This window comes from Podarcis cretensis (genome assembly GCF_951804945.1).
Source record: "Podarcis cretensis genome assembly, chromosome: 13".
Taxonomy (NCBI): Eukaryota; Metazoa; Chordata; class Lepidosauria; order Squamata; family Lacertidae; genus Podarcis; species Podarcis cretensis.
In genome coordinates, this window is record NC_137182.1 from 11,937,255 (window position 1) to 11,954,490 (window position 17,236).

General features: G+C 49.9%; 1 protein-coding gene across 1 annotated transcript in view; it reads left to right on the forward strand.

Annotated features, from left to right (window-relative positions):
* Positions 1 to 15,009: 15,009 nt before the first annotated feature.
* Positions 15,010 to 17,236, forward strand: part of RND2 (Rho family GTPase 2) — a 41,594-nt gene continuing 39,367 nt past the window's right edge. Inside the window, exons 1-2 of the mRNA XM_079950089.1 lie at positions 15,010 to 15,257; positions 16,750 to 16,837. Of these exons, the coding sequence (XP_079806215.1) occupies positions 15,156 to 15,257; positions 16,750 to 16,837 (190 nt within the window). The 5' untranslated portion in view covers positions 15,010 to 15,155. The remainder of the gene's footprint in view (positions 15,258 to 16,749; positions 16,838 to 17,236) is intronic.

The following is a 17,236-nucleotide window of genomic DNA, read 5'->3' on the forward strand; positions in this document are numbered from 1 at the left end:
GAAAGAGAAAATAGAAAAGAAAAAGAAACCGTCTCATAAACTCATCTTTTTAAGAAATACAAGCCGACCTTATTCCTAATAGAAACCCCTATCTGGCCCATATCTCTGGGTTTATATTAGAGATATGGGCCAGAATTCTTTGAAGGGAAAGAATGTGCTTGAATGTGCTTTAAAGGGCCAGTGTGGCCATAGCCACGGTCTCATCCTGGGGGCAGCTGAGGTCAGACTGAATGAGGGGGTGGGAGAGGGCCCCCTACCTAGCAGCATCCAGCGACAAAGAAACACCTGAGGCAAAGTGGATGCTTTGATCCAACAGCATCAGGAACAGAGTGAATTCTGAAAGGGAAAAAGACATGTGTAGCCAGCTAGGCATCCTGGCAGGGCGCCTGGACCGTACAGCAGAGCAGCAGGCGAGCTGTCAAGGTGGAACATTTCCATGTTAGTTGCGCCATTGCTTATGCATCACTGGGGACGTGGGATGGGGGACGGGGGGGGGAATAGGCAATGCATCGTGGAGGGGGAAAAGGACATGGTTTGCTTGAAAAAAGTTGGCTCCCCAAATCTGAGGAGGTTAAGGGGGGATATAATAGCCATGTTCAAATATATAAAAGGATGTCACATAGAGGAGGGAGAAAGGTTGTTTTCTGCTGCTCCAGAGAAGCGGACACGGAGCAATGGCTCCAAACTACAAGAAAGAAGATTCCACCTAAACATTAGGAAGAACTTCCTGACAGTAAGAGCTGTTCGACAGTGGAATTTGCTGCCAAGGAGTGTGGTGGAGTCTCCTTCTTTGGAGGTCTTTAAGCAGAGGCTTGACAACCATATGTCAGGAGTGCTCTGATGGTGTTTCCTGCTTGGCAGGGGGTTGGACTCGATGGCCCTTGTGGTCTCTTCCAACTCTATGATTCTATGATTCTATGATCTCTTTTCTGATGAGAGCATCTTTTGCATCTCATTTGGAAACCAAGGACCCAGAGTCTGGAGGAAGAATGGGGAGGCACAATGTCAGATGCTTGAAGTCCAGTGTGAAGTTTCCACAATCTGTGTTGATTTGGGGAGCCATGTCATCAGCTGGTGTTGGTCCACTGTGCTTCATTAAGTCCAGGGTCAACGCAGCCGTCTACCAGGAGATTTTGGAGCACTTCATGCTTCCTTCCGCAGACGAGCTTTATGGGGATGCTGACTTCATTTTCCAGCAGGACTTTGGCACCTGCCCACACTGCCCAAAGTACCAAAACCTGGTTCAATGCCCATGGGATTACTGTGCTTGATTGGCCAGCAAACTCGCCTGACCTAAACCCCATAGAGAATCTATGGGGCATTGCCAAGAGACAGATGAGTGACATGAGACCGAGCAATGCAGAAGAGCTGAAGGCTGGTATTGAAGCATCCTGGTCTTCCATAACACCTCAGCAGTGCCACAGGCTGATAGCATCCATGCCACGCCACACTGAGACAGTAACTGATGCAAGTACTGAGTACATGTGCATGCTTCTACTTCTCAGAGGCCCAATATTGCTCTATTCGCACTCCTTGTTTTGCTGATTTCGTTTAATATTCTAATTTTCTGAGATTGTTAATTTGGGGTTTTCATCAGCTGTACGCCATGATCATCACAATTATAACAAATAAAGGCTTGGCATACCTCGCTTTGCATGTCATGAGTCTATCTCATATATTAGTTTCACCTTTTAAGTTGAAATAAATGAACTTTTCCACAATATTCTAATTTTCCGACATTCACTTGTAATAATAATAATAATAATAATAATAATAATAATAAATTTTTATTTATATCCCACCCTCCCCAACTGAAGCCGGGCCTCAGAGCAGCAATAACAACAGCAATAGCAACAATAAAAACAACACAGTTTACATAAAATCACAACCAATTAATTGAAATACATTCTAAAATCAGTTCATTCTAAAATCAATTCTGAATCAAATTAATGGCAACCATTGGGCTAGAGTTCTGTGAGGATTACCAAAGGAGGGGGTCAGAGTGTGCCTCGGCCAAAGGCCTGGTGGAACAGCTCTGTCTTGCAGGCCCTTTGGAAAGATGTCAAGTCCCGCAGGGCCCTAGTCTCTTGTGACAGAGCGTTCCACCAGATCGGGGCCACAGCCGAAAAGGCCCTGGCTCTGGTTGAGGCCAGCCTAACCTCCCTGTGGCCCAGGACCTCCAAGATGTTTTTGTTTGAAGACCGTAAGGTCCTCCGTGGGACATACCAGGAGAGGCAGTCCTGTAGGTACGAGGGTCCTAGGCCATATATTTACTTTGATGTTGTAAATATGCCCTGAGACCTTGCATAGGGCAGAACACAAATTTAATGAACAACAACAATAATAACCATTAACAAATTTAAACAACAACCAAGCCGTATGAAGAATGGTTGAAGGAGCTGGGTATGCTTAGCCTGGAAAAAAGGAGACTGAGAGGAGATATGATAGCCGTCTTCAAATATCTAAAGGGCTATCAAATGGAAGAGGGTGCAAGCTTGTTTTCTCCTCCTCTGGAGGGCAGGACTCGAACCAAGGACTTGAAGCTCCAAGAAAGGAGATTCCGACTAAACATCAGGAAGAACTTTCTGGCAGTAAGAGCAGTTAGACGGTGGAACAGACTCCCACAAGAGGTGGTGGACTCTCCTTCCTTAGAGGTTTTTAAGCAGAGGTTGGATGGCCATCCGTCATGGATGCTTTAGCTGAGATTCCTGCATTACAGGGGGTTCGACTAGATGACCCCCAGGGTCCCCTATGTAATAAATGTAAATCTGCCCTTATTCCCTTATGGGGGACACAAGAGCCCTTATAGAGTCCTTTGAAGGTTCTCCATCGGTTGGAGAAAAGAACAGAGGCCAACCAGAGAATACTGAGAAGCAAAGCAGCTAATAAGTCTGAACTTTATTGAACTGTTGCAACAGGGTGTCCACATCACATGCAGGACACACCCAGAACCAAGGTGTGTCCGCCCTTATATAGACATTTTAAATTGCCCGCCCTGCAGTCCAAGACCACCCCCTGAAACATCATACCTACATCACAGAAAGGGAGGTCTACAACAGAAATCTGAGTGCATTGTTTACCTCTGGTCTGGCAGGTTACCTGTTAATGGTCACTTAATTGGATACCCTAGGGAGCCTGGCCAGTCTTTTGTAATGGTAAATACTTCGTTCCTGAGCCAGGTCACAGGCTCACCCTATTCATACACAGACATACCCTTAAGACAGGATTTGTGAAGGAAAAGACAATGGGGAGGCTTTTCCATTTTCCTTGACCTTGCAGATAAATCATTTGGTCAGTTTGGGAGTCAAAATGGTTCCAGGGCTGTTTTCCTGTGCTGCTTCAGATATGTGGTTTATATATTTATGTACGTGGTTTGATTGGTACATTTATGAACATTTATTATATATATATAGGACATGGATGGTGCTGTGGGTTAAACCACAGAGCCTAGGACTTGCCGATCAGAAGGTTGGCGGTTCAAATCCCCACGATGATGTGAGCTCCCATTGCTCGGTCCCTGCTCCTGCCAACCTAGCAGTTTGAAAGCATGTCAAAGTGCAAGTAGATAAATAGGTACCGCTCCGGCGGGAAGGTAAACGGCGTTTCCGTGCGCTGCTCTGGTTCACCAGAAGCGGCTTAGTCATGCTGGCCACATGACCCGGAAGCTGTACGCCGGCTCCCTCGGCCAATAAAGCGAGATGAGCACCGCAACCCCAGAGTCGGCCATGACTGGACCTAATTGTTAGGGGTCCTTTTACCTTTATTTTATATATATATATAAGACCTTAAATTTTTTATTTCACCTCCAACTCTACAATTCTATGGTTCTGTGATTCTATTGTAAATTTAAGAGGTTACCTGTGTGCCTAACTATCTGCTGTCCAGGTGCTACGTCTTGACGATCAGATTCAAGGCCCACCTGCCCTCATTTCGGAGGGTGCTTTCTCTTTAAGCCAGACAGCCCTTCAGTGAGTGGAGCATCCCTTAATTTCTCCCCCCCCCCAATGCATGACTGTAGGAAAAACCCCAAAAAGCTTTTTTTCAGAGGAACTTAATAAATTTGAACTTAAGGCTTAATAAGAAATTTGAAGCAGGAAGAGAGGAAATAGGGTTGGGGGGGTTGGGGTTTGTTTGTTTTTTTAAACCACTAATAAAGGGGGGAATATACAACAATGCTCTGGGAAATAAATATTAATTAATTCCACAAGATACACTGTAAATTAAGGTAAGGAGTTGAAAAACAAGCAGAACTAGAACGAAATATTTTGAAATGTTCTCCTTTTTTTGCATTAAAGGTTTTTTTTTCCCTTTTATTTTCTCAATTGTGCAATCTTATATCTCAATATCTATCTATGGCACTATGTTATGAATTGCAGTTATTCTCCAACCGGTAATTAAAAACAACACACTATGTAATTTGCATGACCGAAGAAGCAGCTCTTGGCTCAAACTCGGATCTGGAGAAAACCGCAGCTTCGCCCTCTTGTGGCTGCAGCTGGTAACTGTTTTCTCCCGGCTTCTGGGATGGCCTGCCCTCTTCTGGTGAAACAGGGAACTTTGCGAAATGACTCGAGGAAAGTGGTTATTAAATTCAGCCTCAACAAGGAAGTGACCAAACATTGCCAGCAAAATACTGCAAATAAAAAGGACTGGCTGTTGGGGGCCTCATGTGCCTCCTGAAGCAGCCCACTGGATTTCTTAACCTACTCAATTTCAGCTAGCTCACGCTAGGGCTGGCAGATATATTCATATATCATCCAAAACTGGTTTGAAGTTCACATTATGATAATTGTTTCATAATATTTGAGCTGGCAATGTATCATGAATCACAATGTGTGTAAGCAGTGCCCAGATTTACGTATAAGCTAAACAAGCTGTAGTTTAGGACCCCACTCTCTTGGGGCCCCCCCAAAAAAAATTAAAGGAAAAAAACTGGATGTACATTTCCAAAATATAAGATAAGTTCAACAATTACGTTGATAAAATACATATTTTGTTATGTGCAAATGGCTTTAGATACCCATTAGGTCCATAAATTGCCATATAGCACATATTCAACACAAAAAACCAGTGACAATTTGCTGTTGACAAAGGACAGCTGGACATATAAAGGGCCCCATTACCTTCAGTAGCTTAGGGGACCCCTGACCATTAGGTCCAGTCGTGACCGACTCTGGGGTTGCAGGACTCATCTCGCTTTATTGGACGAGGGAGCTGGCATACAGCTTCCGGGTCATGTGGCCAGCATGACTAAGCCGCTTCTGGCGAACCAGAGCAGTGCATGGAAATGCCGTTTACCTTCCCGCCGGAGCGGTACCTATTTATCTACTTGCACTTTGACATGCTTTCGAACTGCTAGGTTGGCAGGAGCAGGGACCGAGCAATGAGAGCTCACCCCGTCGCGCCGACCTTCTGATCGGCAAGTCCTAGGCTCTGTGGTTTAACCCACAGTGCCACCCATGTCCTCTTCAGTAGCTTAGGGCCTCATCAAACCTAAATCTGGCCCTGTGTGTAAAAGCTAGCCAGCTAAGCGCTGCAATGTTACCAGCAGCTAACCTCACAATATCACCTGCTAAACACTGCAATGTTGTCACCAGCAGAACATTGCAATCTACCACAATATTTCAGACGGAACTACTGTATACAGAGACGAACAGGACAATGTCCTGATGACTGCTAGTATACTTAGGGGTCTAAAATGGTTACATGACAACATTATCAAACATCACACACTCCGTTTCATCAGCAGGCAAGCCAAAATGCATCCTAACAGGACTTTGGGTTTTGGGCTTGGCTACCTAACAGGGACGCGGGTGGCGCTGTGGGTTAAAGCCTCAGCGCCTAGGGCTTGCCGATCGAAAGGTCGGCGGTTCGAATCCCTGCGGCGGGGTGCGCTCCCGCTGCTCGGTCCCAGCGCCTGCCAACCTAGCAGTTCGAAAGCACCTCCGGGTGCAAGTAGATAAATAGGGACCGCTTACCAGCGGGAAGGTAAACGGCGTTTCCGTGTGCGGCTCTGGCTCGCCAGAGCAGCGATGTCACGCTGGCCACGTGACCCGGAAGTGTCTCCGGACAGCGCTGGCCCCCGGCCTCTTGAGTGAGATGGGCGCACAACCCCAGCGTCTGTCAAGACTGGCCCGTACGGGCAGGGGTACCTTTACCTTTACCTAACAGTAGTATTCAGGGGAATCCAAAGTACAGAAGTGCCCCGCAAGACGAATGCCTCGCAAGATGAAAAACTCACTAGACGAAAGGGTTTTCCGTTTTTCGAATTTCCCTATGGGCTTGCTTCGCAAGACGAAAACGTCTTGCGAGTTTTTCCCCTCCCCCCCCTTTTCTAAGCCGCTAAGCCGCTAATAGCCGCTAAGCCGCTAAGCCGCTAATAGCCGCTAAGCCGCTAATAGTGCTAATCTGCTAAGCCGCTAATAGGGGTGCATCGCAAGACAAAAAAACCGCAAGACAAAGAGACTCGCGGAACGAATTAATTTCGTCTTGTGAGGCACCACTGTACGATGATGAGTCATTGTGAATACAAATAATCTGGGAATACAAATAATCTGGGACAAATAATCTGCCAGACTGCCAGCAGGAATGATGGAGGCAGAAGCAGCAGTGGCAGAACAGCTTGCCATGACCACGGTACATGTGGGCAGTAGCGACGACAACTGCGACAACCTGCAAGGACTTGCGGTGGTGGCTCAAACAGCGGTAGCCTGTGAGTCTTTGTGGCAGTGACGGGAGGGGGCAGAGGCGGCCTGCTAGGCGTTGTGGCGGCGGAAAAATCCGTGGCAGCTTGCAAAGCCTCGCAGCGGCGACAGGAGGTGGCGGCAGTAGCGGTGGCAGCCTGCGAGGCCTTGTGACAGTGATAGAGAGTGATGGCAGTATCAGCAGTGACCTGTCACTCACAGCAGTGACGGGAGGTGGCGGCAGTAGCAGCGGTGGCCTGCGAGGCCTTGTGGCTGCAACGAGAGGTGGCGGCAGTCATGGTGGCAGCTTGCAAGGTCTCACAGCAGGGAATAATGGCAGTAGCGGCAGAGTGTGTGGCTTTGCAGCAGCGACGGAAGGTGGCGCAGTAATGGTGGCAGCCTGCAAGGCGGTGACAGAGTGACAGCAGTGGCGGTGGGCTGCGAGCCCTCACAGCCATGACAGGGAGTAACTGTTAAGTTGTGGGTGAACATATCATACGACACAGCAATTCTTCAAACAGCTCTTGTTTATTAACAGGCCCAGAACAGAACTGAACTGAAGGGTTCAGCCAGCCTGCTTATATAGAGCTCCACTACAAGGCAACAGTAACAACTTTCTGTAATTATCCAATCACTGAACGTCACTTTCAATCCCTTATTTGCATATGTGGACCTGAGTGAAAACTATCTACAGTATCCCCCTGCTGGCCCAGGGTGAGAACTTCAGTACATAACAGTAACGGCAGTAATAGCACCCTGCAAGGCTTCATGGCGGTGACAGGAGGTGCCATCAGGTGGTGCCATCAGGCAGTGACAGGAGGTGCCATCAGGTGCGGCGTTGCCACAATGACAAAACAGTGGTGGCCTGCGAGGCCTTTCAGTGGTGATAGAGAATGATGGCAGTAACGGCGGTTGACTGCAAGGACTCACAGCAGTGATGGGAGGTGGCGGCAGTAGCGGTGGCAGCTGCGAGACCTCATGGTGGTGGAGCAAAGTGGTGGCAGTAATGGTAGCAGCCTGCGAGGCCTTGTGGTGGCGATGGGAAGAGGCAGCAGTCATGGCATTGGCCTGTGAGGCTTAGCAGTGGCGACAGGATTTGGCAGCAGAAGCGGTGGTGGTCTGTGAGTCCTGCGGGGACGTGTGGCATTGACAGGAGGTGATGGCAGTAGAGGCGTCCTATGAGGCCTTGACTGCGAGGGTCATCTAGTCCAGTGTTTCCCAACCTTGTGCCTCCAGCTGTTTTTGAACTACAACTCCCATCATCCCTGACTAGCAAGACCAGTGGCAAGGGATGATGGGAATTGTAGTCCAAAAACAGCTGGAGGCACAAGGTTGGGAAACACTGATCTAGTCCAACCCCCTGAACATAGCTGTCAACTTACATATTTGAAAATAAGGGACCAGCAGCCTCAAAAATAAGGGATCAGCAGCCAAAATAAGGGATTTCAGTCAACCAGCAGCCAAACGAAGCCTCAAGTGGTGGTTCCCACAGCGCAACAACCTGGCAAAGGGGATGCAGCAAGGAAAACCACCGTCACCTCTCCGCTGGGAAGTGCTGAGCAAAGGCGAGTCCCCAGACAACGTGGCCGATTTGATCGGCACAAGGCATGCAAGCTCCACCTCCCAGTCGTTCTTAGACTTCTTATTGGGTGAGCAACGCAGCCAAGCAACACAGTTGGAGCCTCCCTCCTCCCTGGCTGGTAGGGAGGGAGGGAGAGGAGCTGCTTCCTTTGAAACCCGGGAAATTTAAGGGACATCATCAATAAGGGACAGCAGCGGGACACGGCACTGGGATAAGGGACTTTTCCGCCAAATAAGGGACAATTGACAGCTATGCCCCTGAAATGCAGACATCGTTTGCCCAACATGGCTTCTAACCCATGACCCTGAGATTGAGAACTGCATGTTCTAATGACTGAGTTATGCAACATGCCCACGTTTAGACACATATGCTTTACACATGATTAGAGGCACTCTAGCCAAAGCTACAAAGACATTGAGAATATTTCTGTGGATGGTGACAATCGTCTGTCCTCATGTATATGTGCTATAACCTGCAATTTGGATTTTCTATCTGGGGCACAGCTGTAGTTTCAGTGAGCAAATCTGCACATCTTTATCTCACTTTGCGCTGGTGATAAATTTTGCAGGGGCCGTTTGCATGGGGACCGATGCCAGGAGATGTCTCTGCTTCTTCCAGTTGGGAAAACGCTAACATTTATTCATGAAAGATGAACCTGCTTGGAGAAATAAGAAACTAGACCCAACTGCTCATCCATTAATAAATGTCTCAGTGACGCTGCCAACAACGTTTTAATCTCCACTGCGTCTCTCTTTCTCTCTCTCTCTCTCTTATATTTTGTCCCATTCTTGACAAATTAAATTTTCCCATTACAGTAAATCTTTGGAGTTCTCTTGTCTTTGGCTCCATGACTCAGGCTGTCGGATATTAGCTGAGAGCTCTGTTCCAATAAATAAATAAATAACTCGGCTAATTGAAATGGCGAGGTGTCACAGATAGACATTTTTAGGACATTTGAGTGGCAAGGCTGACATGATGCATCCCACTTGACATGGAGCGGCACATTCCAGAGGAGAGAGAGAGAAACTGAGATCTGGCTTTAAGTGGAAACGTGTCTAAGGCTGACACAGGTGTCTCGATCCTGCCTGGAGTTCTGCGCAGGTTGTGACCATGAGGAGTAGAAATGCATTAGCCTACGCTCATCGCTCGAGTTCCCAAGGCTTGACATTGCATCTGAGCTATGAGCCCAGCCCCTCTCATCTTGTAAACTGGCTGTGCCTTTTTCAGAGCAGGTAGTCTGCCTTCCTGGGAGCTGTGGTCTAAACCACAGAGCCTAGGACTTGCCGATCAGAAGGTCGGCAGTTCAAATCCCCGCGACGGGGTGAGCTCCCGTTGTTCAGTCCCTGCTCCTGCCTACCTAGCAGTTCAAAAGCACGTCAAAGTGTAAAATAGGTACCGCTCTGGCGGGAAGGTAAACGGCGTTTCTGTGCGCTGCTCTTGTTCTCCAGAAGCGGCTTAGTCATGCTGGCCACATGACTTGGAAGCTGTCTGTGGGCAAACGCTGGCTCCCTCAGCCTATAGAGCAAGATGAGCGTGTAACCCCAGAGTCATCCGCGACTGGACCTAATGGTCAGGGGTCCCTTTACCTTTTTAGTCTTCTTTCCTAGCTGCAGAGGTGAAGGGCTGTGGGGAAGAATCTTCAGAAAATACTCAAAAACACATTTGCTTATAATTGCTACCGCCCAGAGGCAAAGGCCCATAATTTAATAAATTATAATAAAATATATCTGTGGCCTGTTATACCAAGTTGGGCGGGTTTCGGTTTGTTATTATGACATGTATTTTGTGTTTTCATATTGTAAACCACCCTGTGATCTTTGGTTGGATATGCATACTCTCCGACTTTTCTCAGATGAAAAGCGACGTCCTATTCCATAATAATAATACAGTGGTACCTCGGGTTAAGAACTTAATTCGTTCTGGAGGTCCGTTCTTAACCTGAAACTGTTCTTAACCTGAGGTACCACTTTAGCTAATGGGGCCTCCCACTGCTGCCGCACGATTTCTGTTCTCATCCTGAAGCAAAGTACTTAACCTGAGGTACTATTTCTGGGTTAGCGGAGTCTGTAACCTGAAGCGTATGTAACCCGAGGTACCACTGTAATAATAATTTATACCCCGCCCATCTGACTGGGCAGCTTCCAACCTATATAAAAACATAACAAAACATCAAACATTTAATAACTTCCCTGTACAGGGCTGCCTTCAGATGTCTTCTAAAGGTTGCATAATTATTTATCTCCTTGGGTCGCATAACTGCACACCCTCCAACATTTCTCTGATGGAAACAGTGATGTCCTAAGGAAAAGCAGGACATTCCGGGATCAAACCAGAAACCGGGATGGCTTCTGTAAATCTGGGACTCTCCCTGGAATATAGGGACCCTGACCTGTTTTCCAGGTCAGGGCAACCAGCAGTAAATCACACCAAGCAAGTTGGAGTTAACCCTTTATTAGCAAAAACAGGATCTGCACAGGTGTGGCAGGCCAAATGAGCACAGCAACTCATCTATGGCAGGTCTTTCCCCCATGAAGGCGTTGCGGAGGCTGAATTCCTGCTCCATGATTGCAGTCATGGGATTTTTGTCTATCACACAACGGTGTATGTTTTGACTCCACAGAGTGGGAAGTGATGGAGACAGGATGTTTGTGTTACCGTGTTCCATGAAGTGGGACTATTGTCCTCTGTTCTTTTTCTCTTTGCTGTCTGATGCTAGAGAAAGAGGGAGCCATGTTGCAGTGCTCCGTGTGTGTTTATATGTAAATAAAGTAGATTAGCCAAAATGCCGAGTTGCTGAGGTCTGTCACGCAAGCTGCGAAGACTCTGCGGATCCCTAAGTGTGCCGATGTCTGTTGGCATTGGTCGCTGTGACGTTCGGGCTGAAGAAAGCTCTTGTAGCTCCCGAACAATCGACCAGGAGGGAGAGAACATGCCAGTCGGGCATGTGTCTCTGCCAGGGTCCTACTTGAGTGTAGGACAAGCTCCTGACAGGCCCCTGCCTCCCCACAGCTGCCGAGGTTCCTTCCTCTCCAGGGTTTATCCCAAGCAATCGGAGACTGTGCCTGCATGGAGCCAATGTCTCCTCTGCCCTTTTTATGCCTCTTCTGGTCCTGGAGACCAGGGCGAAGGGGAGCTTGTCACAGCAGAAGGGGGAGACACACTGGCTTCTTTACCAGCCTGACTTCTGTATGCCTCTCGGCCTCCCTCCTCTCCTCCTTCCGCTTCTGCCTCCGCTTCTCAACTGCTCTCTGCCACAGATTCTCCCAGCTCACTCACCCCTGTTACACCCTTCCGCTTCTGACACCGCTTCTCCCTCGGACCACAACTCCACAGGATCTGAGCCTTCTTCCTCTGGGGGTCCCCCAGCTGGTTCCTCCCACCGTTCCTCTGCGTCCAACCGGTGCGTAGCAGCGAGGCATGCCGGGAATTTAAAAGTGTTGGAAAAACAAAACTCTCTGCATGGGGACAGGAACACCCCTACCATCCCCCCTTCCTTCTCCACGTATCCCAGTAGGAATAGCTCTTGCACTAGGTTGCTTTTTTTAAGCAGTTATTTGTGACCATAATGCATCTGGCTGCACTTAGAGTGCTTTTAAAGAGGGTGATTAGCAGCAAACGCTGCACTTCCTTAATGATCACCATTACAAAGCACTAAAAGGAGGCCAGTTTTGGCAGACATCTCGGCTTCACTCTGCCGGAACATGGCCCCCTTCTGACTTCTATGGGGCAGGTTAAGTTGAGAAGTCAAAGCTGTTCCCAGGGTGTGGCTGCGGTCACATGCTGACAGCTTCCAGGAGCCGCAGGTGAGACCTGAGTACAGGGCAGGGACCAAAGGTGGAAAAAGGATATCTGAAGGAGCGTCTCCACCCCCATCGTTCTGCCCGGACACTGAGGTCCAGCGCTGAGGGCCTTCTGTCAGTTCCCTCACTGCGAGAAGCCAAGTTACAGGGAACCAGGCAGAGGACCTTCTCGGTAGTGGCACCCGTCCTGTGGAACGCCCTCCCACCAGATGTCAAAGAGAACAACAACCAGACTTTTAGAAGACATCTGAAGGCAGCCCTGTTTAGGGAAGCTTTTAATGTTTTATGTATTATGGGATTTTAATATTTTGTTGGAAGCCGTCCAGAGTGGCTGGGGAAGCCCAGCCAGATGTAAAGGTAAAGGTAAAGGGACCCCTGACCATTAGGTCCAGTCGTGGCCGACTCTGGGGTTGCGGCGCTCATCTCGCTTTATTGGCCGAGGGAGCCGGCGTACAGCTTCCGGGTCATGTGGCCAGCATGACTAAGCCGCTTCTGGTAAAACCAGAGCAGCGCACGGAAACACCATTTACCTTCCCGCTGGAGCAGTACCTATTTATCTACTTGCACTTTGACGTGCTTTTGAACTGCTAGGTTGGCAGGAGCAGGGACCGAGCAACGGGAGCTCACCCCGTCACGGGGATTCGAGCCACTGACCTTCTGATTGGCAAGCCCTAGGCTCTGTGGTTTAACCCACAGTGCCACCTGTGTCCCAGGCAGATGGGCGGGGTATAAATAATAATAATAATAATAATAATAATAATAATAATAATAATAATTAGCACCCCAGAAGGAGCAGGATGTGTCCCCCATGAAGGGACTACCCCTCCACTAGCACCCCACCCCACCCCAGGAACCTGAGTACTAGATACCAGGAGAGGAAGAGGCACAACCAGAGCAGCGACTCATGCAGAGACACAGCGAGCAGCCTCCTTTGAGATACAGATGTCCTCGGCAGCTTACCATTACCATTTGAAGCAGAGCAATAGGACAGCTTCTGCACCATCATGTTTCCTATACCTATTGTTGTTGTTTAGTTGTTTAGTCGTTTAGTCGTGTCCAACCCTTTGTGACCCCCTGGACCAGAGCACGCTAGGCACTCCTGTCTTCCACTGCCTCCCGCAGTTTGGTCAAACTCATCCTGGTAGCTTCGAGAACACTGTCCAACCATCTCGTCCTCTGTCGTCCCCTTCTCCTTGTGCCCTCCATCTTTCCCAACATCAGGGTCTTTTCCAGGGAGTCTTCTCTTCTCATGAGGTGGCCAAAGTCTTGGAGCCTCAGCTTCAGGATCTGTCCTTCCAGTGAGCACTCAGGGCTGATTTCCTTCAGAATGGAGAGGTTTGATCTTCTTGCAGTCCATGGGACTCTCAAGAGTCTCCTCCAGCACCATAATTCAAAAGCATCAATTCTTCGGCGATCAGCCTTCTTTATAGTCCAGCTCTCACTTCCATACATCACTACTGGGAAAACCATAGCTTTAACTATACAGACCTTTGTTGGCAAGGTGGTGTCTCTGCTTTTTAAGATGCTGTCTAGGTAATGTCTTGTTTTTCTCACCAACAGCAGTCTTGAGTGCTAATGGCAGCAAAAGGCGTTGTGAATTTTCAGATAATGCTCTAAATTAATCCCAAGCAGAAAAGAAGGGTAACATTTTCTGCGGGGGGCGAGGGCCTGCCGAGCGAGCACAATATATAAGATAATTAAATATTTTTAGGCTCGCCCAGCTCTCATGATTAGTTGCGTTAATTAGAACCGTTTCCTCCCCCTCCTCCTTCGCTCAACGCTTGAGGGAAGAACGGCGCCCCCCGGTGGCCGAAGGAGGAAACAAGCCATGACGCCGCCGACCGGGAGCCAAGCGCTTTTGCTGCTCTTTTCTTTCTGCAAATGTTTTGAGAATTCTCTCTCTCTCTCTCTCTCTCTCTCTCTCTCTCTCTCTCTCTCTCTCTCTCTGCATCACTACGGCATCTCTGTCTTGGGAGTGGCATCTCCCCCTTCCTTTTTTTAAAAACACTCCACCTCCACCCAAATTCGGTGCTAGGGAAAAGGGAAAAAAAATCTTTGCATCTTAATTTCTCATTTGGGGGGGGGGGGGAGGAGGCACGTTGAGATAGAGAACACTTATTCCGGGGGCGGGGGGCGGTAAAACAACAGGATTTTTTTTAATTTTTAAAGTGGGGTTTAGCAATAAATCCCCACAAATGCTGGGGAGCAAGAAACTGATCTGCGTTTGCCCGTCCAAGCAATTGCATTTTTTCTTTTCCCCACGTGGTGGCCCCGAACAGGGAGATACTGGGGGCAAAAAGACGGAAAGGAAAGGACCCTGCAAGTTTCCCCCCTTCTTCTTTCCATGATCAAGCAGGGGGGGGGGGTTAAAAAGAGGGGGGCATGGCGATTTTTTTGGGGGGGGGCGTCGCGGTTCTGCACCTTGGACGGAAGCCTCTGCGGGATAATCCCTAAAGGGGGCTGTCGAAGAAGCCTCGTTATCCGAGATGCATCGAGGCGGATGGAGTTGGGGGGGGGGGGGCGGAGAGATAGGAGCAACTCATCAGCGCCCACCCACCCCAAAATATTTGAGGGCCCGCCTCCCCCCATTGATGGAGATTGCCATTCAAAAGAGTGCGTTTTGTGATCAATTGCTTGGGGTCCCCCATTGATGGAAATTGCCATTCCAAACAGTGCGTTTTGTGATCAATTGCTTGGGGTCCGCCACCCCCAATATTTTATTCCAATAAAATATATTGGCATCCCGGGGGGGGGGCGGGAGAGCTGAACCCGCTCCCCCGGTTGCGCATCAGCAAAAGGGACCCTCCGGACGCGCCGGCGAGGCTGGTCTGGGGGCCGCCTGCTCCAGGGCGCCGCCTGCTGGCGACGGGAGGGTAGGAGCGCCGCGAGGGGGCGGGCGGCGGCGAGACGGGGGCTGGGGGGGGCGGAGCAGGGGGTGCGGCATCGGGAGCCGGGGAGCCGCGGCAGGAGCCTGTCTGCCAGCGCGGAGAGGCGGGCGGCGGCGGCGATGTTGCTCCTGCTCTTTTCCCGGCGCGGGGACTGAGCGGCGGCCCGCGCCGTCTTGCCTGCCTGCCTGCCTGGGAAGGCGCCATGGAGAGCCAGCTGGCCCGCTGCAAGATCGTGGTGGTGGGCGACAGCCAGTGCGGCAAGACGGCGCTGCTCCACGTCTTCGCCAAGGACACCTACCCCGAGGTACGGGGCGGGGGGGGGGGACAGCCTCCCGCAGAAGGAGCCACATCCGACGGGGCGGGGAAGCCGGAGGGGACGGAAGGGACCCCCGACGGTAGCGATGGGTGGGTATTGGTGGGTGTGTGGGTTCGGGAGATGCAGCCGGAGAGCGGCGTCCAGGCAAGCCGAGCGGGTTGGCCAGCGGGGTCTCCGGTTCCTCCGAGGGGGCGGCCGGCCGGTCTCAGGACGTCGAAGGGGGTTAGCGCCCGCTTTGCGCTTGCGGGATGCCCTAGGTCTTGGATCCCCGACGGCAGCATCGTCCCGAGAGGGCGGAGAGCCCGTGTTTTTAGACGGTGCCCACAGGGTAGGGTGTTCCCTCGGATGTGGCCGGAGACTGCGGGATTTGGGGGGTCTTGGGAAGGGATACGGCTTGTGTCACCTGTTGGGAGAGCCAGGGGCGAGATGGGAGCAGCGAGAGGCAAAACACACAGAATTGAAATAATATGGAAGTGGAGGGTCAAAATGCAAGGGTTTGTGTGTGTCATGTGGGGTGTAAAGTAGGTTTTTTGTGGGGGGGCTGAAGCAACCTGGAAGGGACTCTCTGCACAGGGGGGCGCTTCAAGGCGCTTCTCCGCTTCTGCCATAATCGATTCCTTCATCTTCCAAGGTGCCACAAAAATCCTCTTTTTCGGTTAGACTGACTTAGCAGGTTAGGTTAGAGAGTTTGGGTGTCTGGGTGGGTGGGGGGCAATTTTGAGAGGGGGTGAAGGAGATGGAGGAGGTTCGAGTGAGGAGTCTAGTTCAGGCCAAGCTGGGAGGGAGATTTAGGGTTCTGTAGGGGAACTATGGAACTGAGGAAGCGCTGGAACATCAGGCGGAATGTCAGAAACCCGGAACAACCTGCCTGCCTGCCTGCCTGCCTTCCTTTCTGGGGCAGCTGGATTTAGGACAGAGCACCTAGTTCCCTCTAGCTGTGGCCATAATAATAATAATAATAATAATAATATACAGGTAGCTACTAAGAAGCTAGTAAGAAAGCAACTCTACCAAAAGGAATTATTGTGAAAATAAGAAATATTCTTTTTTGCAGGGGAACAAAATTTTGTCCTTGCACAAAGTCGGCCTCTGCTGGGACTGAGGGTTGCAGAACTCAGTAAAAGACCTAGAGCCTCTTCTCAGTGCCTTGGCTGAGTCCTGGGATAGAACTTCCTCTAAGCAACCAGGGAGAACCTCTCTTTTGCTTTTACTGGAACATGGCCAGGATCCCACACGAACCACAAATTAGGACGAAAGGTCTTCCAGAGGCAGAGGCGTGCACCGTAAATGTTTGCTTTCAGAAACGGAGTGTTGCTTTTGTGTTGTGGGGTCTGGCCGCGAGTGTGTCAGGGACCCAGGCGTGCGAGATCTGGGTTGGGGGTGCTTGCAGTGGGGGGGGGATGTTTCTCCCAGTCGGCGGCATGGCCCCCGATTCTGTGGTTTCATGTATTCTGTTGTCTCTGCTGCCCCTCCCTTGCAGAACTATGTCCCCACGGTGTTCGAGAACTACACGGCGAGTTTTGAGATCGAAAAGCAGCGCATCGAACTCAACATGTGGGACACATCAGGTGAGTGAGGAGCAGGAGGGAGGGATTTGCGCTTGGGAAAGTCTGGGTTGAAACTTGGGTTGGGGGCAGGGAGCGCTCTGGAACTGGTAACTGGGCTGAATTTTGCCTGTTTTTGTGACATATTCCTGTTTACCTAAATGAATGTGCCCTCTGAGTGATTCCAGGAGTTTTAGCACCACTGCTATCTAAGGGACAGTTTATTTGTTTCCTTGTTTTTCTTGACCATTCCTAACCTAACCTGGAAGATCTTTCTTTCCTGGCTGCAGCTGCCTGGTTTGGAAGTTTTGTGCATCTGTTCGGGTGTATACTTTCCTGCCTTATAGTTTTAACTTGGAGCATTAGTTAAACCAGAGTTTCCCAAACTTAGGTCTCCTGCTGTTTTTGGACCACAACTCCCAT